The sequence below is a fragment of the Dryobates pubescens genome, chromosome 5, assembly GCF_014839835.1.
Source record: "Dryobates pubescens isolate bDryPub1 chromosome 5, bDryPub1.pri, whole genome shotgun sequence".
Classification (NCBI taxonomy): Eukaryota; Metazoa; Chordata; class Aves; order Piciformes; family Picidae; genus Dryobates; species Dryobates pubescens.
The window spans coordinates 44,258,277-44,285,677 of record NC_071616.1 but is presented as its reverse complement, the minus strand read 5'-3'; the positions used below and the strand labels follow the sequence as shown (position 1 = coordinate 44,285,677).

The 27,401-nt window shown below is 45.3% G+C and overlaps 1 protein-coding gene across 1 annotated transcript in view; it reads left to right on the top strand.

The window, feature by feature from the left end:
* Positions 1-27,401, top strand: part of DPH6 (diphthamine biosynthesis 6) — a 213,956-nt gene that overhangs the window by 63,931 nt on the left and 122,624 nt on the right. Inside the window, exons 7-12 of the mRNA XM_054162115.1 lie at positions 1,957-2,051; positions 6,730-6,815; positions 16,609-16,773; positions 19,703-19,834; positions 22,708-22,837; positions 25,750-25,924. Of these exons, the coding sequence (XP_054018090.1) occupies positions 1,957-2,051; positions 6,730-6,815; positions 16,609-16,773; positions 19,703-19,834; positions 22,708-22,837; positions 25,750-25,924 (783 nt within the window). The remainder of the gene's footprint in view (positions 1-1,956; positions 2,052-6,729; positions 6,816-16,608; positions 16,774-19,702; positions 19,835-22,707; positions 22,838-25,749; positions 25,925-27,401) is intronic.

Below are 27,401 nucleotides of genomic sequence, written 5' to 3'. Positions count from 1 at the left end.
AATAACTCAGACTCATGCTTGCCTAATTATTTGCTGCCCCCCTAGGCAAACTTTTTCTAGCCTTCTCTTCCATGTTGTGGAGAACTGCAGAGGCATCATGGGTGGGCATCTTTTCCTCTAAGGAAAACCATAAGGGGGGGTTAAATAAATATTCCCAGTAGTAACATTGATGTTGGCAATGAAGTTGAGGACTGCAGTTCTGCTTCTCATGAACTATTCAAAGCAGTCTGTTAATGGTTGCTTAATGTGAAGAAAAAAACTGGACAGGACTTGGCTTGAAGCTGCTAGTGCTCTAGAAAGTGATGCAGTCTGCTGATGACAAGATGAATTTCTCCTGCAGAAAAAGGGGAGGTTGTCCTCATGTTCAGGCAGAGTAAATGTGCTTGATTAGTACTTCTCATTACAGTACATTAATACAGAATTGCAGTGAACTGTTCAGTAGTTGTGCCCTCCTTCAGCCAGCAGAACTTTGGCTCTTGATCCACAGCTGCTCATTTAGGAAGAAGGTAGTTTTGAATGTATTGGTTTATGGAGTTCTGTGTTTTAGTGGGATAGTCAGACCTTCAGGAGTATTCATCAATGTCCACACTGATTTAGAAAGCATATTCAATACAATTTATAAAGAAAAGAGCATGTTGTGACCTCTTGCACACAATCATAGAATCACAGAATCACCCAGGTTGGAAGAGACCTCCAAGATCATCAAGTCCAACCTATCACCCAGCCCTATCTAATCAACTAAACCATGGCACTAAGTGCCTCATCCAGGCTTTTCCTAAACACCTCCAGGGATGGTGACTCCACCACCTCCCTGGGCAGCACATTCCAATGGCCAATCTCTCTTTCTGGGAAGAACTTTTTTCTATGTTGCTTTAGCATTTTCCTTTGGTGTTAGGAAATTCTCCTTGATTCTAGTCATTAGAGGTTTTTTGAGAGAATGGATCTTTACCAAAATACACTATGCAGTTGATGAATCTGTTGCCAGAAACTCTGTTTCTTGCCTACTTCTGTGTGAAGTGCTGCTTCGTGTGTTGATTTGCTGTGCAAGTTTCTCACAGAAGTGAACTACCTATGCTAAAGAAAGATAGATAAATACTGGAGTCTGAACACTGAGGAAGGACTAGGAATTCATTAATTTATCTGACTGTTACAGTGCCAGTTCTATTTAAAATATCACAAACTGGTAATTTTTTGATCACAGGATCACAGGGTGTCAGGGGTTGGAAGGGACCCAAAGACATCATCGAGTCCAACACCCCTGCCACAGCAGGACCATAGAATCTAGCTCAGGTCACACAGGAATGCATCCAGATGGGCCTTGAAAGTCTCCAGAGAAGGAGACTCCACAACCTCTCTGGGCAGCCTGTTCCAGTGCTCTGTGAGCCTTACAGGAAAGAAGTTCCCCCTTGTGTTGAGGTGGAACCTCCTGTGCTGCAGCTTCCATCCATTGCTCCTTGTCCTATCCCAGGGAGCAAGTGAGCAGAGCCTGTCCCCTCCCTCCTGACCCCCAGCCCTCAGATATTTATGAACATTCATTAAATCCCCTCTCAGTCTTCTCTTTTCCAGACTCAAAAGCCCCAGGTCCCTCAGCCTCTCCTCCCCAGGCAGTGCTCCAGACCCCTAATCGTCCTCTTAGTCCTCTGCTGGACCCGCTCCAGCAGATCCCTGTCCCTCTTGAGCTGGGGAGCCCAAAACTGAGGGCAGTACTCAAGATGAGTTCTCAGCAGGGCAGAGTAGAGGGGGAGGAGAACCTCCCTGGATCTGTTGGCACGCTTTTCTTAATACACCCCAATCTTTGTAATATGCTTACAGATAAATCCAGAAGTGTGATAGTTGGGGTTTTTCAGCCTTGTGACTAGATAGTCTCTTGAAAGTGCTCACAGAATTTTTCAGCAAAACCTTTAATAGACTGCTTTAACATCATACTTACCTGTTTTAATTTCCCTTTTGTGCTAGCTGTCCGAGAAATACGGAGTCCATGCTTGCGGAGAAGGTGGAGAATACGAAACATTCACTCTGGACTGCCCTCTGTTTAAGAAGAGAATAGTTGTGTAAGGAACAGTTTCTTCTATTTCCTTATATGAAGGCAATGGGAACATGCTCACATTTTAGCTTGAGGCAACTTTAGTTGGCAGGGGGAAAACACGTCCTCAAAGTTCACAAGCACTCACTTTGTTCAACATTGGCCGAGTCCTCTGACAACCTAAATCAAGAGATGACAAGGTGAGGCCTTCATGGAGGGCCATAAACTTTTCAGACATTTGCACTTTGGTTTACTTGCTGATTATAGCCTGCAGTAAAACTGGTACCTACACACTGACACTTTTATCCTTTCATGAAGTGCGAATTGCCTGTAATATTTATCTTTCATTACAGCTACATTTGATAAACTGCCACATCAGTAGCCTGTGGGTTCCATTAACCGGGGGGGTGTGTGTATGTGTGTGTGTCTGTTTTAAGTTTAGAAGCCTCAAATGATAGTGAGAAACAGTTCTCTTCAATTATTAGAGGCTGTTTTAAATACAAACTTTGAAGGAATCCAGGTGATTTGCACCGAGTAGCTTATTCCTTTGGCATCAATTGCTAACATCTCCATCGTGGGAGATGGGAAATACTTCTGCCTTGGTGGAAGTTTCTTATTTGCCTGTTAAATAGTTAAGCCTGCTTGCTTTGGATGATGTGTTTCGACTGCTGTTCCTTTTCTTAGCCAGGTAAACAGACTGGTGATAATGTCTTGGTGAGGCTCAGGTTAGGATTAAGGCGGATGCTGGTCTCTTCTCCCAGGCAGCCAGTACCAGAACAAGAGGACGCAGTCTCAGGCTGCACCAGGGGAGGTTTAGGCTGGATGTTAGGAAGAAGTTCTATACAGAGGAAGTGAATGCCCATTGGAATGGGCTGCCTGGGGAGGTGGTGGAGTCACCATCATTGGAGGTGCTCAGGAGGAGACTTGATGGGGTGCTTAGTGCCATGGTTTAGTTGATTAGGTGGGTTGGATGGGTTGATGGGTTGGATGCGATGATCTTGAAGGTCTCTTCCAACCTGACTTATTCTATTCTATTCTATAGACAGGATTAAGGCTTTTGTGGTGAAGTTCTGTTTGTTTCAGTTTGCTATCAGATTGGAATCTGTTTATACACGGAACAGAGAACCAAGGGCTCTTAACTGTTTCCTTGCATGGCGTTTGGGTGACGCTTAGAATGTATAGAATGTATAGTGCTTAGTGCCACAAGCAAACCGGTAAATAAGATCACAGCTGCTCTGGCAGATGTCTGCTGAAATATTGGTTGACTGGAAGATAATGTTCTCTGGAGTGAACTGAAAAACTTGGTAATTTGATTCCAGAGATCCCTCCATGCAGGAGAGCAGTGGATTTCTTTAGTAAGAGATTCCAAAAGTGGCCACATAAAACCATGGGTCAGCAATGTGCCTTGTGGCCAAGAAGGCCAGTGGGTTCCTGGGGTGCATTAAGAGGTGTGTGTCCAGCAGGTTGAAGCAGGTTCTTCCCCCCTTTTACTCTGCCCTGGTGAAACCTCATCTTGAGTACTGCCTTCAGTGTTGGGCTCCCCAGTTCAAGAGGGACAGGGATCTGCTGGAGAGGGTCCAGCAGAGGGCTGTGAGGATGATTAGGGGTCTGGAGCACTGCCTGGTGAGGAGAGGCTGAGGGCCCTGGGGCTTTTGAGTCTAGAAAAGAGAAGACTGAGAGGGGATTTAATAAATGTTTGTAAATATCTGAGGGCTGGGGGTCAGGAGGGAGGGGACAGGCTCTGCTCACTTGCTCCCTGGGATAGGACAAGGAGCAATGGATGGAAGCTGCAGCACAGGAGGCTCCACCTCAACATGAGGAGGAACTTCTTCACTGTGAGGATTACAGCCCTGGGACAGGCTGCTCAGAGAGGTTGTGGAGTCTCCTCTGGAGACTTTCAAGACCCACCTGGATACATTCCTGTGTGACCTGTGCTGGATTCTGTGGTCCTGCTCTGGCAGGGGGTGTTGGACTCGATCATCTCTTTGGATCTCTTCCAACCCCTAACATCCCTGTGATCCTTTGGACCGTGGGACTCAATGATCTTGAAGGTCTTTTCCAACTGAAAACATTCTATGATTCTATGAATGATTTTAATCTTAAGGGATTAGCTTTAAGATATCTGAAAGGAATAAGTGGTATTCCAGTTGTGAAGACTCTTTCTAGTATCTCAAGAATCCAGCTAAAGGTTTATTTATGAAAATACTTTAGAAGTTTTCTAATGGGGAAGTAGAGCTTCCTGTGGTAAAAGGTATTTACCTTTGCAGTGCAGTGTAGTGGTGTTGATTCTCCTACTTTAAATCACAGGCCACATTTTATAGAACAGATATTTCTGTTAATTTTACACATTCATTAAGTCAATGGAATCTGGCCAAGACTTCAACTGTTTCCAATTTGCATGGCTTTTATGTGGTGTTGCTAGAAATCTATCTCATCTCATCTCATTGACTACTGTGAAGGTATCAAGGGCACTGTGGCTTCAAGCAAATAACCTGTGTGTCCTGTCAGAAGCCTTAATTATAACAATTTCCAGATTTTCTTGGACTGCATCTCAGTTTCTCTTATCTTTTCTTCCAGTTTCTGATGGTTGTTTCCTAGAGCTACCTTTTTCTTCAGTCAGGAAAACCATGCAGATGGATATAACAGATAGTGGCTCTTGTGAATCAGTGTGACAGATTGTGTCTGTGAAAATGAAAATGAAAATGAACTCATTTGAATCAGCACACAGGAAGTTTATCATTGTTACCAGCACATTTGGCATTAAAAAGTTGTGTCTAGTACTCTTCAGCATCAGCTGCAAGATGGTCAAATCAGGCAGTGTCTCAGCATGAAGCATTGTTGGGGCTGTTGAGACTGGAGAAGGAAAGGCTCTGAGGAGACCTTAGAGCAGCCTTCCAGTATGTCAAGGGGGCCTGGGAGAAAGCTGGGAAGGGACTTTTTACAAGAGGTTGTAGTGATAGGATGAGAGGCAATGGATTGATCTTGAGGAGGGGAGATTTAGACTCGAGATTAACAGAGAAATTCTTTACAGTGAGGGTGGTGAGACTCTGGAACAGGTTGCACAGGGAGATCACAGAAAGAGGAACTGGCCTTTGGAATGTGCTGCCCAGGGAGGTGGTGGAGTCACTGTCCCTGGAGGCGTTCAAAAAGGGATTGGACGTGGCACTTGGTGCCATGGTTTAGTTAGTCGTGAGGTGTTGGGTGATAGGTTGGACTTGATGATCTCTGAGGTCTTTCCCAACCTTACTGATTCTATGATTCTATGATCATGGATGGCCCCTCCCTGAAGGCCTGGTTGGAAGAGGCCTTGAACAATCTGGTCTAGTGGAGAATGTCCCTAATCATGGCAGGGGGATTGGAACTAGGTGGTCTTTAAGGTCCCTTCCAGCCCAAACCATTCTCTGAATCTTAAGAAGTAATCCCTAGAGTGTAAGAAGGATGCACTGTTAAAAAGTCTCCTGTTGCTCAAATTAAAAGGTTGACTTGCATATTAGTCTCTAGAATATGAAATGTAATATCATTTATGCTTTCATTAACTATAGATAACTGAATCAGGGAAGTCATTCTGCCCTGTACTCAGCACTGGTTAGGCCATACCTTGAGTCCTGTGTCCAGTTCTGGGCCTCTCAGTTTAGGAAAGATGTTGAGTTGCTGGAAGGTGTCCAGAGAAGGGCAACAAAGCTGGGGAGGGGTCTGGAGCACAGCCCTGTGAGGAGAGGCTGAGGGAGCTGGGGTTGCTTAGCCTGGAGAAGAGGAGGCTCAGGGGAGACCTTATTCCTCTGTACAACTACCTGAAGGGAGGTTGTAGCCAGGTGGAGGTTGGTCTTCTCCCAGGCAACCAGCACCAGAACAAGAGGACACAGTCTCAAGCTGCACCAGGAGAGGTTTAGGCTGGATGTTAGGAAGGAGTTCTTCATAGAAAGAGAGATTGGCCATTGGAATGTGCTGCCCAGGGAGGTGGTGGAGTCACCATCCCTGGAGGTGTTTAAAAAGAGCCTGGATGAGGCACTTGGTGCCATGGTTTAGTTGATTACATGTAGCCTGACTTTGAATATCTCCATGCATAAGGCCTCAAGTACCTCCCTGGGCAACCTGTGCCAGTGTTTCACCACCCTCATGGTGCAGAACGTGTTCCTAACCTCCAATCTAAATCTCCTTTTCTCTCCTTTCAAGCCACTGCCCATTGTGCTATCACTGCAGGTCTTGTAAAGAGTCCCCCTGCAGCCTGCATGTAGGTCCCTTTCAGGCACTGAAGGCCACTCTTAGGTTTCCCTGGCGTCTTCTCTTCCCTGAAACAGAGGTGAAAACAGCAGGTTCAGTGGTCCTCCTGCACTCCTCCTCCAGCTCTGTGGTGCTTGTATCCCCAGTTGTGTTCCTCTGCCTGGGTGCTGCTTGGGAGATCATCTGGTTGGTGAAGTCATGAAAATTAATTTACTCTTTGCATTTTATCTGTGGTTTTGTTGTTGCTGCACCCTGCCTGTGCTGGCTCACACAAGAAGTGCAGCTTATTCCTACTCAAAGTTGAAAATCAGTGAAGACAACGTGTTGTTCCCCAATACCATTTTTTAGCAAACTGGGTTTTTTTTTTCTTAATTTATGTGAAAACTAAAATGAGCTACCTTGGAGTCTTTGTTATATACTGACTAAGCATTGTCTGTGTGTAAAATGATAGCCTGGTGTTTGATGCTGGGAATTCTGTGTTTCAGGGATTCAGCCAAGGTGGTTGTGCATTCGGCTGATGCATTTGCACCCGTGGCCTACCTTCACTTTCTAAAGTTGCATCTGGAGAATAAGGCAAGTAGATTGCAAATACCATCTTCCTTTGCAGCTGTATGCATGCCTTCTATTTTCATGTCTCTTTTGTCTCAGGTTGTAGTGAATCTGTTCAGCCTGGAGAAGAGAAGGCTCCAGGCAGACCTAATAGCAGCCTTCCTGAAGGGGGCTACAAAGGCCTGCAGTGACAGGACGAGGGGCAGTGGTTTGAAATGATAGAAGAGGAGCTTTAGATTGGATGTTAGGAGCAAGTTCTTTACCCTGAGGGTGGTGGAACACTGCAACTGGTTGCCCAGGCTCCATCCCTGTACATATTGGAGCTGGGGTTGCTTAGCCTGGAGAAGAGGAGACTCAGGGGTGACCTTATTACTCTCTACAACTACCTGAAGGGAGGTTGTAGACAGGCGGAGGTTGGTCTCTTCTCCCAGGCAGCCAGCACCAGAACAAGAGGACACAGTCTCAGGCTGCACCAGGGGAGGTTTAGGTTGCATGTTAGGAAGAAGTTCTATACAGAGAGAGTGATTGCACATTGGAATGGGCTGCCTGGGGAGGTGGTGGAGTCACCATCACTGGAGGTGTTCAGGAGGAGACTTGATGGGGTGCTTGGTGCCATGGATTAGTTGATTAAGTGGGTTGGATTAGTTGATGGGTTGGACGTGATGATCTTGAAGGTCTCTTCCAACCTGGTTTATTCTATTCTATTCTATTCTATTCTATTCTATTCTATTCTATTCTATTCTGTTCTATTCTATTCTGTTCTATTCTATTCTATATTCAAGGTGAGGCTGGACAAGGCTCTGAGCTACCTGATGTGGTGAAGGATGTGCCTTGCAACCCAAACCATTCTGTGATTCTATGATCTTTCTACTGCTGTGGCAATCTTGGTTGTTTTTTTTTACTAGCTCTTCTTACTTCTTTCTACACTTTGAAAATCACAGAGCCTCTCCCAGCTGCAGGGATTGTTACAGAACATTATTGTATTGATATTTTACATCTCTTGAGTGACTACATCTCCTGAATTTCTTTCAGCAGAGCATGCCTTTTCCCCTTCCCCTCTCTTTGGTAATTTTATTATTCCAAAGAGATAAAATATTTTCACACTTTTCTTCCACGATGGCCTCATTCTTGCCTTGGGTAGTAAATTGTATTTAATCCTGGGATTAAATCTGAGATTTCTTTCTAAACTAAAACATTAAATATTTGCATGGGAGACTGTGAAGAAGGATATCAAGTGACTATATGGAGCAAAACCAAATAGGCTGACTAAAGTAAAATTTGGGAGAGGGCCATGGTGGGGAGGAGTAACAATTTATTAATATTTCTTTGGGGGCCCTGACTTTATTGCTCATGGCAAACTGGATGCTAGAATGCTCCATACATCACTGCAATGTGACAGGCCAGGGAAAATGGAAAACACAAAGCTTTACATAAATCAGGCAAAAAGTCATATTAAAATGCATAACATTTTATATAAGAATCAAGATTTTACTTTTATCTGTTCAGAAGCTCTTTTCCTCTTCTTATGTAGATGTTTTAGATTTGGTTAAAGCCTCCCAGTTTCAAGCAGTGTTGTAGTAAATCTTATTTCAAATCCATTGCAGGCAAAGCTGTCAGGCTCTCAAAGGGGCAAGCTTTACAGAGGCTTGCCCCTGCATTTTGATATATAAACTAATGTCTCGTGTAGTTGAAAGGAAAATAGTCCATTTTCTCCAGTGCTTGCCTCATAAGGAAAATATTAGAATCTCTTGGCCATAGATTATTTTGTGTCACAAGAAAACAAGGTGGATTGTCGAGGAGGTTTGAACCTGGACAAGAAGTCAGTCTTTCAGAGCAAAACTTGTTGCTGTGTTTGCATGCTTTAACTGCATAATGATACAGAGATGCCTTCAAGATTGAGATGCCTGTGGTGCTGGGTTGTTTTTTTCCTCTTCTCACTATTTGATGCTTCCAAGCCCTACAAAAAGTAAGTAAAGATCAGTTAGCAATTCAACACTTAAAAGGCCCTCCTACAATAATAAATCACTGCAGGGAAAAACTGCTTTAGAAGGAGAACTAATCTTAGTTGCAGGCTTTCAAGAGATTACTGAAAATTGGGCAAAATGTACTCCTTTATGAACAGTGTGTAAGAGTAGCCACTTGTGTAAGCACTTTGTGGAAACCACCAATAGGCTGCACAGTGATGTGCAGTTCTAATAACTATTGTGGCATCAGTTTGGTTATTTCAACTGAAATACACATATTTTTTTTTTCAACTCTCAATGTAGGTTCATTTCATCTTTGCTGTGTGCCACAGGTGTTACTTTTACACATGCCTTAGTCTCTGCTGTCTCTCCTCCTCTGGAATGCATTTCCTTCAACTGCATCTCTTCATGTTCTACTACAAAGGCTGCACAGAAATTTGTTTGGGATTGTTTCTGGCAGCGAAATGAGCCCTTGTGCCTGGGGAAAAATAACATTTTGCTTACTGCTCTGCTTCAAGACATTGCTGTGCAACTCCAAGATGTGTTTCTTGCATAATAATTGAAGCTTCTTTTTAGCACACCCTCTTCTCTTTCATTACCAGTGATAATGCAGGACATCACAGTATAACCAAGGTTGGAAGAGACCCCAAGGATCATCAAGTCCAACATACTAAAGGGATAAATGTTAAGATTTCATAAGGAAAACTTTATTAAAATTTGGCTAAACAAGACTTAAGATGACTTTTTTTTTTTTCTGGTCAGCATTTCACACACTCAAAACATTAGGGAATAAATAATAATGCCATTAAAACACCACTGCTCAAAATTTGACACAGCCTCATTTGTTTCCTGGTGAATAAACAAGGCCACCGCTGTGGTGTACATTATACAGACATCTATCTTGATCAGTGTTTTGTTTTGACAGTAAGACAGGGTCTTTGTGCATATAACAGGTAGAATGTTTCATTTAGTGGAGGAGACAACACTTTATGAAGTGTGTTCTGGAATCTGCATCCAGCACTGGACCCTTCGACACAGGAAGGACATGGACCTGATGGAGCAGGTCCAGAGGAGGGACACAGAAATGGTCAGGGAGCTGGAACACCTCTGCTGTGAGGACAGGCTGAGGGAGCTGGGGTTGTTCAGCCTGGAGAAGAGAGGGCTCTGGGGAGAAGACCTTACAGCAGCCTGCCAGTACCTGAAGGGGGCTACAAGAAGGCTGCAGAAGGACTGTTTGCAAAGTCCTGCAATGATAGGATGAGAGGCAATGGTTTAGAAATGAGAGCAGAGCAGATTTAGATTGGATGTTAGGAACAAGTTCTCTACCATGAGGGTGGTGGAACACTGGCACAGGTTGCTCAAGGAGGTAGTTGAGGCCGTGGAGATTTTCAAGGTGAGGCTCAACAGGACTGTGGGCAACCTGATCTAGTGGAGGATGTCCCTGCTGACTGCAGGGACTAGATGACCTTTGGATGTCCGTTCCAATCCAACCCATTCTATGCTTCTGTGATTCAATTAGGAAAAAAATACAACTGTGAAGCAATGGAGGTTGCTTTGTTGTTGTTGTTGTTTGGCTTGTGTTGTTTTCCCTTTGACAGCACAATGGGCTTGCAAAACGTTTGTATTTTCCTCACATGATACTATTCTGTTACTCTGCTGGATTGTGTTGGCTTCTGAATACTCAGAAATTCAAGCTCTTGGAGCTTCTGCTGATGCAAACATACTTTTGATATGAGAACATGGGAGCACAGATAATCCCTGTAGTTATTTTTCTCAAAACTTTTGACAAATCCCACACTTTTGTTTATTTACTGGCTTGTTTTCATTTTATGTACACTGATTTATTTCAAGCAATAAGGCAACAAGTACAAGATTTTCTTTCTTACTCCATTTGACTGCAGATTCAGTCCAGGCCTCTGAAAAGAGAGGATTTTTCTCTCCTCTCTTCATAATGAAGAGCCTTTAGGAGACTTTATTTCCTACGTGCCTGTGTATTGTATAGGGTGGTGCTGGTCTCTTCTCCCAGGTACAAGAGGGAATGGCCTCAAGCTCTGACTGGGTAGGTTTAAACTGGACATTAGGAAACATTTTTTCCCAGCAGGAGTGGTCAGGGATTGGAACGATGGTAGACTGAACATGAGCCTGCAGTGTGCCCAGGCAGCCAAGAGGGCCAATGGCATCCTGGCCTGCATCAGGAACAGTGTGGCCAGCAGGAGCAGGGAGGTCATTCTGCCCCTGTACACTGCACTGGTTAGGCCACACCTTGAGTCCTGTGTCCAGTTCTGGGCCCCTCAGTTTAGGAAGGAGGTTGACTTGCTGGAATGAGTCCAGAGAAGAGCAACAAAGTTGGTGAGGGGTTTGGAACATAAGCCCTACGAGGAGAGGCTGAGGGAGCTGGGGTTGCTTAGCCTGGAGAAGAGGAGACTCAGGGGTGACCTTATTGCTCTCTACAACTACCTGGAGGGAGGCTGTAGACAGGCGGATGTTGGTCCCTTCTCCCAGGCAGCCAGTACCAGAACAAGAGGACACAGTCTCAGGCTGCGCCAGGGGAGGTTCAGGCTGGATGTTAGGAAAAAGTTCTTTACAGAGAGAGTGATTGCCCATTGGAATGGGCTGCCTGGGGATGTGGTGGAGTCGCCATCACTGGAGGTTTTCAGGAGAAGACTTGATGGGGTGCTTGGTGCCGTGGGTTAGTTGTTTGGGTGGTGTTAGATTGGTTGATGGGTTGGACGCGATGATCTTGAAGGTCTCTTCCAACCTGGTTTATTCTATGTATTCTATGTAATGTGCTGCCCAGGGAAGTGGTGGAGTCCCCAAGCCTGGCTGTGTTTCACGGTGGTTTGGATGTGGTGTTTGGGGCTATGGTTTAGGGGTGAACTTTAGAGTCATTGTTTGGACTTGGTGATCCTGAGGGTCTTTTTGGACTCGATGATCTTTGAAGTCTCTTCCAACCTTGGTGATAGTGTGATACTGTTTTTTACCTGCTTGTCAAACTCTTCTTTTCCAACCTGAATGTTTCTGTGATTCTGTACATGAAATAGTGCAAGGAGGTTAAGTGGTCTCTCTCATGTTTATTCCAAGGAGTCGTGTTATCACGGTGGGCCACAAGGAACAAAACATTTATCAGAGCCTTTCTTTACGTCTTCTGAGCTCTCTGCCCCACTGTGTTCTCAGTGCTCACTGAGAGAGCTATCAGTTTTGGAGCTGTGTTGTGATAGGTTTTGCTACCAGTTTCTGTAGTGGAGAATGTAAGCTTTTTAAGAAAGCAATCTGTTGTTTTCATAAAAGACCACTGCACGGAGTTGAGCTATTTCAGTCAAAGTCCTAGCTGCAAGGCTTTTTTTTTGTTTCAACAGGAGAATTTGGCTCTTGGAACACTCCTGCATTTGCTTAACTTCATTCTGAGCACACTTGCATCAATGACAAGAGTTATGTGAATACAGTTAAGCATATGTATGCATGCAGGCTCTGATCTAAAATTGGGATGGTATCACAATGTACAGTGGGTGTGGGAGAAACAGTGCAACGAGAGGGAAAATAGATGGCTTCTGTGAAGCAACATGAAAATGTTATGTGGTAAAATAGATCCTGGAAGATTTAATTAAAATGTCATTACAGCAAGCTCGAGTTTTTTTGTCTTTCAAGTGATGAGAATATTATTCAAGGAGAGTTAAGCCTGTTTGTGGCAGTCTATAACTTCCAGTTTTCAGTTCTCAGGTTGCTTTTCTGTCAACAGGAATGGAAGACCAACGTCGGTATGAGGTTTGAATATGGCTACTAAACAGAGTCTGGCAGCTCTGCTTAGGCTGGCATTGAGCCTCTTCTTCTTCTAGTGCCAGGTTCCACACCTAATACTTCTGCTGTAGCCTGCACCTGTGCTGCTGCAAAAAGTGATTGATTACCACTGGTTTTGGAGCATTGAGTCTCCCTCTCTGGAGACATTCAAAACCTGCCCTAGGTGATCCTGCTCTGGCAGTGGGGTTGGACTGGATGAGCTTTCCAGGTCCCTTCCAGCCCTTATCATTCTGTGATTCTGTGATTGTGGGAGTCAGGCTTGAATGACCCATTGTGATGTCATGAGCATTGAAATCAACAATGATCTCTCATTACTGATGCAGTCCTTGGTGCCTGTAAGAGACATTGTAGAACTTCTGGTGTTTCCTAGTAATTTCCAAAGCTTTTGCAACTGTCCAGCTGCTCATGTATGCAGATAGAGAATTTGATTTATGTCTCTGAAGCCATGTTTGTATAGGCTTATGTGGTAGTTTTAGGCTATGCCTTTAAAACTTTGTTACAGATTGCAAGCAGAGAAGCAGAAGAATGTAAATAAATCACTGTTGGGTGTGAAAAGGAATACCAAAGAGAATTCTAAATGATTCCTTTGGAGAGATATCTACCATAAGACTGGCTGTACCAAAGCATTCTGGGGGGCTTCTCTTCTCACTTCATGCTCTGAAGGGAGACTAATCTGCTTCTGCTTGACCTGGGCTGCATTGTTTTGGTTAAGTCTATCAGAAACTTTTTCTCTGCTCCTTTTCCTCTTTTGGACAGGGGGAGGGGGCAGAGGGACAGCTTCCCTGGTCTTTGACCAGGGGGTTTCTTGTGTTGTTTGTTAGTTGTAAATATCTGTAACCATTGCAAATCCTGGATACTTTGCACATATCCCTTGCATTCCATTGTAGAGTGTAATTTTGCTTATAAATACAGCTTCCATTTGCTTCCAGCTGAGCTGGTCTGGCAAAGTTAATGGTGGGGGGAAATCTCAACCCACCACAGCATAACAATTTATGCAATACTGACAGAGCTAGGAAAAAGGAAATGCAGCTGTGGGGGACAGCAAAATTTCATGCAGCATCAATTGAGGATATTTGTAATACTAACAAATTTCAAAGCTACAGGGGAATTCTGTATCACAGAATCATAGAATCAACCAGGTTGGAAGAGACCACCAAGATCATCCAGTCCTATCCAGTCAACCAGACCATGGCACTAAGTGCCTCATCCAGTCTTTTCTTGAAGATACCCGCCCTGAGCACAGCCCTGTGAGGAGAGGCTGAGGGAGCTGGGATTGTTTAGCCTGGAGAAGAGGAGGCTCAGGGGTGACCTCATTGCCCTCTACAACTACCTGAAAGGTGGTTGTAGCCAGGAAGGGGTTGGTCTCTTCTCCCAGGCAACCAGCACCAGAACAAGGGGACACAGTCTCAAGCTGTGCCAGGGGAAGTTTAGGCTTGAGGTGAGGAGAAAGTTCTTCACAGAGAGTCATTCGTCATTGGGATGTGCTGCCCAGGGAGGTGGTGGAGTCACCATCCCTGGAGCTGTTCAAGAGGGGATTGGATGTGGCACTTGGTGCCATGGTTTAGTCATGAGGTCTGTGGTGAGAGGTTGGACTTGATAATATTTGAGGTCTCTTCCAACCTTAGTGAAACTGTGATACTGTGATCTCCAGGCATGGTGACTCCACCATCTCCCTGGGCAGCACATTCCAATGGCCAATCTCTCTCTCTGGGAAGAACTTCTTCCTAATATCCAGCCTGAACCTCCCCTGGCACAACTTGAGACTGTGTCCTCTTGTTCTGGTGCTGGTTGCCCGGGAGAAGAGACCAAACCCACGTAGCTACAACCTCTCTTCATCTTCAACTAGTTGTAGATGGCAATAAGGTCTCCCCTGAGACTCCTCTTCTGCAGGCTAAGCAACCCCAGCCGCCTCAGCCTCTCCTCACAGGGCTGTGCTCCAGACCCCTCCCCAGCTATAGACACCTTTTTTAGACACAACTTTAGACACTCTAGGAAATGTAAGACCTTAGAGCAGAAAATTAAGCAGTAAAATTTGGAGTCACAGCATATAGCAATCTTTGGTTAAGCCTTATGGATAAGTTCTGACATCATTCATATGTGGTATAGATGAAGACAAGTAGTATTAGCCAAGCTAATGAACCTAAAGTCAACATTCTCTGCAGATTAGGCTGCCTTGGAAAATCAGATGGATTGCTCAGATTGCTCTGCCATTTAAAACATAGTAATAAAAAAAAAGGCAAAATCAAAAGCTGTAATTACATGATTGTTGAAAATATAATGAGTATAATGAGCAGGTAATTTGGAGAGAAATTGTCACTCTGCACTCTGCCTGGCTATTTTGCTTTAAAATCTGTCCTGGATACTTTTCCCTTGGCCTAAGAAGAAAGCATTTGGAAAGAATCACAGAATCACACACTGTTAGGGGTTGGAAGGCTCCTCCAGAGATCATCAAGTCCAACCCCCCCTGCCAAAGCAGCATCACCCAGGGCAGGTCACACAGGAATGTATCCAGGCAGATTTTGAAAGTCTCCACAACCTTTCTGGGCAGCCTGCTCCAGTGCTCTGTCACCCTCACAGTGAAGAATCCCCAGGGCTCTCAGCCCCTCCTCACAGGGCATGTGCTCCAGCTTGTACCTGTTGTTCCTTGTCCTATCACTGGGCACCACCTCAACATGCTGGATGTGAGCAGGAAGTTCTTCCCCATGAGAGTGGCGAAGCCCTGGACTGGGTTGTCCAGGGAGGTGGTTGGGGCCCCGTCCCTGGAGGTGTTTAAGCCCAGGCTGGATGAGGCTCTGGCCAGCCTGATCTAGTGTGGGGTGTCCCTGCCCATGGCAGGGGGGTTGGAACTAGATGATCCTTGTGGTCCCTTCCAACCCTGAGTGATACTATGATACTTCTGTACGGTGAGGGTGAGAGAGCACCACTGAAAACAGCCTGGCACCTTCATCCTGACACCCACCCCTCAGATCTTTAAAGGTGTTGGTAAGATCTCCTCTCAGCCTTCTCTTCTCCAGACTAAACAGCCCCAGGTCTCTCATCCTCTCTTCATAGCACAGACATTCAAGTCCACCAATCATCCTAGTAGCTCTCTGTTGGACTCTCTCCAGCAGCTCTCTGTCTCTCTTGAACTGGGAAGACCAAAACCTGGGCACAGTATTCAAGGTGTGGGCTCAGCAGGGCAGAGTAGCTGGGGAGGAGAACCTGAATTTTGTCTTCCTTGTTATAAAATTGCTTTGATATATACATTCATGGAAATGCTCTTTGGTGTGTATCAAAACCCTGAGCATCCAAAGGTATGGTGAGCTTCATGGGAGGGATTGGCTGTGTGACATGAGTAGGAAAATTGGGCTCTGGTGGTTTTGATTTGGTTGGTTTTAGGGTGGGTTTGGGATTTTGGTGGGGTTTTTCTATGTTTGTGTTTGGTTTGGTTTGGTTTGGTTTGGTTCTTTCTTTCCTTGTTCTATTAATCTGAACTGCATTCATTCAAGGTTCCACAAAGTTCAAAAATGTTCTTGTTAGCCTTTTGCTCTGCTTCAAATGTTCACTACCAGTTTTAATTCTCAAATTACCTTTGTTCCTTTTTTCCCCACTTAATTTATGCTATATATAATTGTCTTTATATATCTTGTTGTCTTTACTTACTATTAAGTCTGCATTTTTATTCCATTTGATATGTTAGCAGAAGCACATTGCATTCTACCATGAGGGTGGTGGAATGCTGGAACAGGTTGCCTAGGGAGGTGGTTGAGGCCTCAGATATTCCAGGTCAGGCTGGACAAGGCTCTGAGCAACCTGATCAGGTGGAGGATGTCCCTGGTGACAGCAGGGGGGTTGGCCTACATGACCTTTGGAGGTCCCTTCCAATCCAAACCATTCTAGGATTCTGCCAGGTTCTGCAATCTAAATAGTGCTGTTCTTCCATGAATTAGTCTGAGTTTATCTACCTGTAGATCTATAGTATTTTTGTCATTCACATACAAAATCTGAATGATAAACTGTGCTGATTTCACACTGTTGCCTTGCTCTTCACTTGCTTATGTTATAATGTTTGTCTCCAACAGGAAGAAACCTCAGGTGCATTTATGGTCAGGAGGTGTTCTTGTGAGCTGAGCTGCAATGAGGATGAGATTCTCCCTTTATCAGAAGAGGATGAACCACAGGAAAACACTCTGGAACAGGAAAACATCTGGAAGCCTTTGAAACAGAATCCTTTGGATTTTAGTGAGTTTTGCACAGATTGATTAGAAAGATAATACTGAATATTTCATGCTGGAGTGTGTTACAGAATTAACCAGGTTGGAAAAGACCTTCAAGATCATCCAGTCCAACCTATCACCCAGCATCATCTAATCAACTAAACCATGGCACCAAGTGCCTCATCCAGTCTTATTTTAAACACTTCCAGGCATAGTGACTCCACCACCTCCCTGGGCAGCACATTTCAATGGCCAATCTCTCTTACTGTGAAGAATTTCCTCCTATCATCCAGCCTAAACTGCAACATTGTTTTAGAACCATAGAATTGTTGTGGTTGGAAGGGACCTCAAGGATCATCCAGTTCCAACCCCCCTGCCATGGGCAGGGACACCTCACACTAGACACCTCCATCCCTGGAGGTGTTCAAGAGGAGATTGGACATGGCACTTGGTGCCATGGTCTAGTTGTGAGGTCTGTCGAGACAGGTTGGACTTGATGATCCTTGGGGTCTCTTCCAACCTTAGTTATACTGTGATACTGTGATAGATTAGAGTCACATCCAGCCTAGCCTTAAAAACTCCCAGGGATGGGGCTTCAAACATCTCCCTGGGCAACCTGTGCCAGTCTCTCACCACCCTCATGGGGAAGAACTTCATCCTAACATCCAGTCTGAATCTATCCATTTCTATTTTTTTTTCCATTCCCCCTAGTCCTAGACCTGACACCCCAGAAGTCCCTCACCTGCCCCATTTTTGCCCTCAAATCCCAGAGCACCTGGGCTCTCTTGGCGTCTCCTCCCACCCCATGTGTGGCCACTTTGCCCTCCCCACCCACTCTCCTTTTTAATCCCCCCCAGGAGAGGCAGCAGCCCCAAGCTGAGCCCCTCGGGGCTGAGGATCCTCCTCTCATTGCTGGTGAGTGCCTGTGGTGCACACTGGGTGATGGTGGTGGTGACTACAAAGGCCGGGGGGCCTGCTGGCCCCCCGGTTGTTAGGGCCAACATTGATTGCTACTCCAATATCACCCACGGGTGCTGGCTGGGCTCTGTTACTGGGGCTGAGCTCCTCTGGGTGAGGGTCTTGCTCCTGGCTCTGGGATGGGTTTAAAATGGTGGTGTTGGAGGATGTTATTAATTACTATAACACACTCCTGAAAAGAATGTTAGTGACCTTTGGTACCACTCTGAAAAAGAAGAAGATACCCTTCTGCAATGTGGTTTTCTAATAGGCAGCAATAGATCTGTAGTAATGAACCACTTAAAGTTATTTATAGGAGCATAGCCTGGTTTCCTTTCTTTCCAAACGCACACATTTCTGTGAATGAAATTACTATAGTGTAATATCACAGAAACACAGAGTGTCAGGGGTTGGAAGGGACCTCCAGAGATCATCAAGCCCAACCCCCCTGCCAAAGCAGGATTGCCCAGGGCAGGCCTCACAGGGATGCATCCAGGTGGGATTGGAAAGTCTCCAGAGACCTCCACAACCTCTCTGGGCAATCTGCTCCAGGGCTTTCTCACCCTTACCATACAGAAGTGTCTCCTCATGTTGAGGCAGAACCTCCTGTGTTCTGGCTTGTACCTGTTGTTCCTTGTCCTGTCTCTGTGCACCACTGAAAAGAGCCTGGCACCATCATCTTGACAGTCACCCCTCAGATATTTAGAAACATTAATAAGATCCTTGCTCAGCCTTCTCTTCTTCAGACTCATTGAAGTGGAGAAATTGAGTTGTATTTTAAAGGTCCAACCACACCTGTACCCACACTCCACTGTCTTTAAACTGAAGAGAGAAAAGCAAACTCTAAAATGAAATACAAAATGAAACCATTCAACTTGCTTACATAGTCTCTGAGCTGGTCCTCACCCAAAAAAACCTTATAGTGACAGGCACAGGAAGGACATGGACCTGATGCAGTCGGGCCACAAGAATGATCAGGGGGCTGGAACACCTCTGCTACAAGGACAGGCTGAGGGAGCTGGGGGTGTTCAGCCTGGAGAAGAGAAGGCTCTGGGGACACCTAATAGCCTGACAGTACCTGAAGGGGGCTCCAAGAAGGCTGTTGAAGGACTGTTTGCAAAGGCCTGCAGTGATAGGACAAGGGGCAATGGTTTGAAATGAGAGAAGAACAGATTTAGATTGGATGTCAGGAACAAGTTCTTTAGCAGGAAGGTGATAGAAGACAGGTTGCTGAAGGAGGTAGTTGAGGCCCCATCCCTGGAGATATTCAAGGTGAGGCTCAACACAGCTCTGAGCAACCTGATCTAGTGGAGGATGTCCCTGCTGCCTGCAAGGGGTTTAGACTAGATGACCTTTGGAGATCTTTTCCAACCCAGATCATTCTGTGATTACACTAAATTCCATAGTGTAGCTATGTTTGATATTGAGTGGCATTTAATCTCTTGAGCATGGCTAAGTGCCTAGTGGGGTGTTAAAAAATACCAGAAGACATGTTGCATTTGCTGAGATGATTAGAACCACCTTAAACACCTGGCATCCATTAAAAATTCACCTGTAAATTTGAAAACCTGACCCTATGTCACTTAGATTCTCTTCAAAAATCATTCTTGAGTGTTCTGTCTGGTGCCAGATCTGTATCAGAGCAGGTGAAGTAGTTGTGAGAGGCTAGAAGGAAATAAAGCACTAGAATGCTCAGCTAAATACTCCTTGCAGGTGTATTTTCTGAAGGAGGTGTTGCAGAAGGATTTGTCATGAGGTGTTAGGTAATAGGTTGGACTTGATGATCTCTGAGGTCTTTTTCAACCTGCTTGATTCTGATCTTTGTTACCAGCACACCTGCTTTCAGGCTTTTGGTTTAGCTCTGGTTGCTTTCAAATATTTTTGAAGATGTTTTTATTTCCCCCTCCCTGTAGCTCTTCCTAATTTAAAATCTACTCTAAGTTAATCTTTGATCCTTCATCACTATAATCTCTGTGATGCTTTTCCATTTCCCATAGATAGGAAGATTGGAAGGTCAGGAAAATCCCTGAGTGGTTACCAGTGGTTTTCAGGTATCACTGCCCACTTCCTTCCCTCAAAGGGCAAAAGTGCTGAAGAGGCAGCAAGGGAGGCATTTTCTTCTCTCCAAGGTTAGTGCATTACATGTTGTTAACTGGGCTGTTATTTAAATGGTATTAAGCAAGGCTCTGCATTGTATGGGTTTATAACTCTAAATGGTTGTCAGTTTAGAATCTCATTACATGTTTGATTCAAATCATTGCTATCAAACCTGCCATGCTTAGCACTGAACACATCATAACTTGACTGGCTCTTGAGGACCTTAGAAAGCCAAGATAGTGTTCCTATCACTGTAACAACACTCTTTCCACACTACTTACTCACTTTATAACTTGCTTGATAGCTTTCTTGCAGTATCTCCTCGGTGTGAGCCTGCATGGATGCTGTGCACTCTGCTTGCTAACACACTTTTGCAGCTCCCATAATTTTAAATTAAGCCTTCTAGAAAGCTGTTGCACACTTTGGTATCCAGGATTAGGTCAGTAGCAGTAAATCTCCTTTATATTCTTAATGTAAAGGAGAAATTGCTCCCTTGGGAATCATGAAATCCAGGTTCCTTACAATCTCCCTCTTACAAGGTAATGGAATTCTAAATAAAACATTCACATTGTTGGTTTGTAGTTTGTGTGTTATGTTTGGTGGGTTTGTGTTTGGGGTTTTTTTTTGGTTGGTTGGGTTTTTTTTTCCTGTTCTAAACTGTAAGTGCAGCTTGTTTACACAGTCTTCATCCATAACAATGGAAGTAATTTTTAGCATCTAAATGAGTAGGCTCACGTTCTTGTTCATGAATTTGCATGAGGCATTCTCATATCAAAAGCTGTGCTTTGCATGTCATAGAATTGTGGAATGGGTTGGAAGGGATCTCCAAAGGCCATCTAGTCCAACCTTCCTTCAGTCTCCAGTGCTGGGAGAATGCAAATAAAACCTGTCTTTTTAGCCTCTTTGGTCTCCTCTAAAGAGGATGAGGGCTACCAAAAGGATTCAGACATTTGTTACTAGACATTATCATGGAATCCTAAAATGGCTTAGGTTGGAAGGGACCTCAGAGGTCATTTTCTCCACCCTCCTCCCCATGGGCAGGGACACCTCTCAACTAGATTCAGCTGCTCAAGGCCTCATCCAACCTTGTCTTGAGCACCCCCAGGGAGGAGGCAGCCACAGCCTCCCTGGGCAGCCTGTGCCAGAGTCTCACCACCCTTGTACTGAAGAACTTCTTTCTCAGATCCAGTCTAAACCTATTCTCCCTCAGCTTCAAACCATTCCCTCCAGTCCCTCTGCAGCCTCCCTGTAGGATCTCTTCAGGTATTGAGAGGCAGCTGTAAGGTCCTCCTAGAGTCTTCTCTGGGCTGAACAACCCCAGCTCCCTCAGCCTATCCATTGCTGAGCAGAGCCTGGCTCCATCCATCTGTCACTCACCCTTCACATCTTTCCAAACATGAGTGAGGTCTCCCCTCAGTCTCCTCTGGTCCAAGCTAACAAGCTTCAGTTCCCTTAGTCTTTCCTCAGCAGGGAGATGTTCCACTCCCTTCAGCAGTTCCCTGAGGTCCTTTGTGAACTCAGGGTCCCAGAACTGGACACAATATTCCAGATGTGGCTTCACCAGGGCAGAGTAGAGGCAGAGGAGACCCTCTCTTGACCTACTCACCACCCCACTTCTAATCCACCCCAGGATGCCATTTGCCTTCTTGGGCACATTGCTGGCTCATGGTCATCCTTCTGTCCACCAGGACCCCCAGGTCCCTTTCCCTTATGTTGCTCTCCAGCAGGTGAGTTCCCAACCTGTACTGTTACATGGGGTTGCTCTTTTAGAGCAAAAATCACTTCCAGTGTGACCAAACTAGGGAAGTGTGCCAGCTCCTGAATTGTCCTCAAAAGAGTGGTGAAGTATTACACAAAGTGCTTGTTTTTCTCTAAGGCAACAGGCAGCAGAGATTCACAGGCTGGTGCAGGTTGGAAGGGGCCTCTGGGGATCTCTACTGCTGGAAAGCATATTCAGAGGTGTGTGCAGGTACACACTGCAACATTAATGGACAAGCTCCACAGAGTTGCACTGAGAAGAACTTTACTGGCCTCATTTAAGTTGGGTCCAATGGGACTGCTATTATAGATCTTCTAGATCCATTTTTTTTGTCATTTAGCTTCTACTGCTTGCAGGTTACAAAAGGTCTGCAGTGCAGCACTGATCCATGTGTCTTGCTCCAATATTGACTAAGAGTAATACATTCCTCTCCAGTGCTGTGACTGGAATCCTCTTTGCATGCACACTCAGATTGGCCTTTCCAGCATCTTTCCTTTAACTCTCTGCTTGAACTTTTCCTCTGCTCTCATCTTTCCTTCACTTCTCATGCAGCCACTCCTGTTTCCTCTCATCTCTCTGGCCATTTGTAACTCTTCTGTTACTGCAGAGATGATTATTGCAGGGAGGGTTTTTAAAAACAGCTTAGACAGGCGTCCCTCTGGAAAAGCACATTAATATTTGATCTTCTCTTTGAAGAGGCTGAGGCACTAAGGACCCTCTTACTGGCCCTTCCAGTGCTGTGCTTTGGTGATTCAAAGTCCTTTAGAGATTACTGGCTGAAAACAGTAAAAGTACTGAAAATAATACAAATAATGCAAGATAACAAAACTTAAGAGTAGAAGGACTTGGGACTGTAACATATCTACATGTGTTAATGCTTGGCATGGTTTCCTGGGACAGGAATTCACCACTGCTCAGAGTGGTTACAATTTACTTAGATTCTGTTTCTGTGTAGCTGAAAAACTAACAGGAGAAAGACATTAATGGGGGGTGGGGAAATAAACCAGTCCATGGTAGGTAGTCTGGAGTCATGTTTGGACATAATTATGCTATCACCAGTTGGTTTTGCTGATGCCTGAGCTGTCTTTCCACACACACTTGAAAATGCTTTGCCTTTTCAAAGCTGTATTGTCTTCTATCCTGCAGCTAATATGACTTCAGAGGGACTGCAACTGAAGGATGTTGTTTTGGTTCATCTGTATGTGAAGAGCATGAAAGATTTCAATGTTATAAATTCAGTTTATGTGGCAGAATTTGATTTGTGTCCACCAGCAAGGTAGGCTTAGACTACTGCTGTAGTATATTTATGATGCACTGTAATCCACTGAATTATTTTTTACCATATTTATGAATGCTTGTTCCAAATGTTTGTGCCTCTCAGACTCAGCAGAGACTTTTGCTGCCTTTTCAGGGCTGCTCCACTCAAAAACAATAGGAGACTTGGAAATTCTCCTTCATACCTACTGTAAGCTTTATAAATGCCCCCCACCACCTGTGGGTTTACAGAAGAATAATAGATTGTTTGGAAGTCTCAGCTCTTCTCTGACTTGATTGAACTGACAACTCTTCTGTCATGGTGGCATTTTGTTTGCCTCTCTTGTCTGTTTGCCTCCCTTTTCCTGCTGTGGCAGTGCTTCTCTGAATGCAGCTAGGATATCATCAGTCCTCTTTGCCATAGGGGCACATTGCTGACTTATGTTCAACTTGATACCCATCAGGAACCTGCAAGTCCTTCTCAGCCAAGCTGTTTGTGAGCCAGTTGGCCCCCAGAATAAAGTGGACCATGGGGTTTGTTCCTGCCTAGGTGCAGAGCTTTGAACTTCATGAAGTTCCTGTGTGTTCAGCCTGCTGATTGTACCTCAGGATTACTAAACCCCAGAGGGATGGAGTCTTGGTTTTGTGTGCTTTCAGAGGAAGGATCTAACCCTAGCTGCAGCCTGCACAAAATCAATGAAGCTGCAGGAAAATGGCTTGTGATTATGGCTTCCATGGAACAAGCACATTTATGTTGCATTTTCTCCAGAAGTGAAATCCTCCAGCAGTTTGCATGACTGCATCATTGAATTATGCAGAGACCTGGTGGTGAGAGTTCTCACAAGCAATATGCTGGAAGCACTGACTCAAGGGTGGGGATCTGCACTAAATTTGCAAAATTGTCTTGAAAATTTACCAACCCAAGCAGAAAATTCATCCATCCATGCTTATGATGGTGGTAATGAGCAAAAAATGCTGTATTTACATGTGGGAGGAGGGGAGGGAAAGAGTTTTCCTTGGGAGAAAAAAAATAAGTAAGATGAGAAGAATTTTGGTACAATTATGTTTTATGTGAAGAGAACAACTTCATTTATTTATTGGATTTTACTGGATTCCTACAGGAAGCTAAATGACTTTTTTTTGTATGCATGGACTGCAAACACAATTATTTTCCAGGCTTTGGAATGTGGATTTCCACACACAGAGCTCCTGCTTTTTCACTGGCTACTTGTGACCGACTCTCTGTTTGTCCATCCAGACACTCCAGTCTTCATTAATTAAAGAAGTTCACTGGTTTTGCTCCAAGGATCAAGTAGATTTTCAGTTCTTTCATAAGTGTTTCTGTCTTGCAACTTGAAGTGTAACAGGAAACTACTACAGAATCAGAGTGTGTTAAGGGTTGGGAGGGACCTCCAGAAATCATTGAGTCCAACCTCCCTGCCAAAGCAAGATCATCAAGGGTAGATCACAGAAATGCATCCAGGTGGGATTTGAAAGTCTCCAGAGAAGGAGACTCCACAACCTCTGTGGGCAGCTGCTTCAGTGCTCTGTCACCCTCACCATAAAGAAATGTCTCCTTGTTCTTCCCAGAGAGAGTTGGTAGCCATTGGAATGTGCTGTCCAGGGAGGTGGTGGAGTCACCATCCCTGGAGGTGTTCAAGGGGAGATTGGACGTGGCACTTGGTGCCATGGTCTAGTTGTGAGGTCTGTTGGGACAGGTTGGACTTGATGATCCTTGGGGTCTCTTCCAACCTTAGTTATACTGTGTTGAGGTGGAGCCTCCTTTGTTTCAGCTTGTACCTGGTGTTCCTTGTCCTAGCAGTGGGCACCACCAAAAAGAGCCTGGCACCTTCATCCTGACACCCACCCCTCAGCTATTTATACACATTAATCAGATCCCCTCTCAGCCTTCTCTTCTCCTGACTAAACAGCCCTAAGGCTCTCATCCTTTCTTCAGAGCAGAGATACACAAGTCCCACAGTCATCCTCATAGCTCTCCATTGGGCTCCCTCCAGCAGATCTGCCTCTTGACTTGAGGAGTCCAAAACTGGACACAATATCCCAGGTGTGGTCTCACCAGGGCAGAGCAGTAGGGGAGGAGAACCTGCTGGACATGGTTTTTCTTGATGAGCCCCAGGATGCTCTTGGCCCTGTTGGCCACAAGGGCACGTTGCTGTCCCATGCAGAACTTGCAGTCCAGTAGGACTCCAAGGTCTTTCTCCATGGACCTGCTTTCCAACAGGACATCCCCTAGTCTGTATTGGTGCCTGATGTTATTCCTTCCCAGATGATCCTGCACTTGTCCTTACTGGATTTCAGGAGGTTCTCCTTCACCCAGCTCTCAGCCTGTCCTGATCTGGTTGGATGGCAGCACAGCCTGCCAGGTGTCAGCCACCCCCATCCCCAGTTTTGTATCATCAGCAAACTGGCTTAATATTCTGTGAGAAGGGTGTCAAGAAACACCAACCTGCTGCTCTTTAGAAACCTGAACCTCTAATCCAACCATTGGAAGGAGATCCAGTGAAAATGTGTGGAGGTAAGAACAGGACAATGATACACTCAGTCAGGAGGCTGCTTAGCCTTACTGACCTGGCATTTCCAGAGGTAGCGTGCTCAAGGTTTTTCAGTGAATGAACTTGTGTTCTCAGTAAGATCATGCACATGATAAAAGCAACCAAATGGAAATGAGCCACTGGCTATGGTGCCAGTGGTACTGGAAATTATCTTGCTGAAAGTCCCAAGTTTATCACTGTTTGGAGAGGAGAGAAGAGTGTCAGTGGCAGCGGGTGGTTGTGATACCATGGCTTTTGGGTCATGTTCCACACAGGATTTCCAAGCATAGTATCCAAATGAAAAGCCATGGAACATACATGCTGAAAGTTGGTGCAACTGTCTGAAAAAATAAACCAACCCATTCTTTTCTTGTGCTTTCAGAGTGTGTGTGGAAACCCTGTTACCTGATGGAGTACTGTTCTGTGTCGACTGCCTGGCACACAAGCGCGACCTTGCGACGGATGATGTGTTAGGTGGTGAAAAGCTGGCCATGCATGTGCAGAGCATCTCCCACTGGGCACCTGCCAGCATAGGACCTTACAGTCAGTCCATCAAGGTAGGAAATCTTCCTTACCTCCTGTGAACTTGTGCTGGGTTGCAATTACCCCCTCCATCCCCTGACCCCCACACCCAACTTAAAACCGCCAGACCAGCTCAGGTGAAAGCAAATGAATTGTAGAATCATAGAATTGTTAGGGTTGGAAGGGACCTCAAGGATCATCCAGTTTCAACCCCCCCTGCCGTGGGCAGGGACACCTCACACTACAGCAGGTTGCTCACAGCCACATCCAGCCTGGCCTGAAAAACCTCTAGGGATGAGGCTTCCACCACCACCTTGGGCAACCTGTGCCAGGCTCTCACCACCCTCATAGGGAAGAACTTCTTCCTAACATCCAGTCTGAATCTACCCATTTCTAGTTTTGTTCTATTCCCCCCAGTCCTATCACTCCCTGACACCCTGGAAAGTCCCTCCCCAGCTTTCTTGTAGCCCCCTTCAGATACTGGAAGGCCACAGTTAGGTCTGCTTGGAGACCTAAGAGTGCCCAGGTTGTACTGTTCTGACAATTGATGAAGTCTCACCCTGTGTATATCCCTTTCTTACCAATATTCTTCCTGTGGACAGTCTAAATGATTGTGTTGTGAAAAGTGATTTAAACAACCTGCTGTGACATCTGTTTCAATGTCTTCACACTCCTTTGTGTGTGCAAACTCATGGTGTTAACAGCCATTTTGGCTTGGCTTTGTGCCATTTAATGGAAAATTTCAGGAGTAGGGTTTTATTTCAGGAGCTCCCATGGAATCTCCTGTTGGGAGGACAGGCTGAGGGAGCTGGAGCTATTCAGCCTGGAGAAGGCTCCAGGGAGACCTAAGAGCAGCCTGCCAGTATCTGAAGGGGACTAGAAGAAGTCTGCAGAGGGACTGCTTACAAAGGCCTGGAGAGATAGGACAAGGGGCAATGGTTTGAAATGAGAGAAGAGGAGATTTAGATTGGATGTCAGGAACAAGTTGTGCACCATGAGGGTGCTGGAACAGGTTGCCCAGGGAGGTAGTAGAGGCCCCGTCCTGGGAGATACTCAAGATGAGGCTTGGTAAGGCTCTGAGCAACCTGATCTGGTGGAGGATATCCCTGCTCACTGCAGGGAGGTTGGACTGGATGACCTTTTGAGGTGCTCTCCAACTCAAACCATTCTATGATTTTATGATCGTGGGTTAGTTGTTTGGGTGGTGTTGGATTGGTTGATGGGTTGGACGCGGTGATCGTGAAGGTCTCTTCCAACCTGGTTTATTCTATTATGTCCAGACTCTCTAGGCTGTTCACTCTGGGAATATGTGATGACACATGGTTTGTGTTCGTCCAGATCTCTACTCTGCAGTAGGCAGCAGCCCAGTGTGTGCTGGTTATTGGTACTAGCTTGGTATTTTCACTGAAGATACTTCATGTTTTTACCTCTCACTGTTCATCAGAGGACACAGCCTCAAGCTGTGCCAGGGGAGGTCTGGGCTGGATGTTGGGACAAAGCTCTTCATAGAGG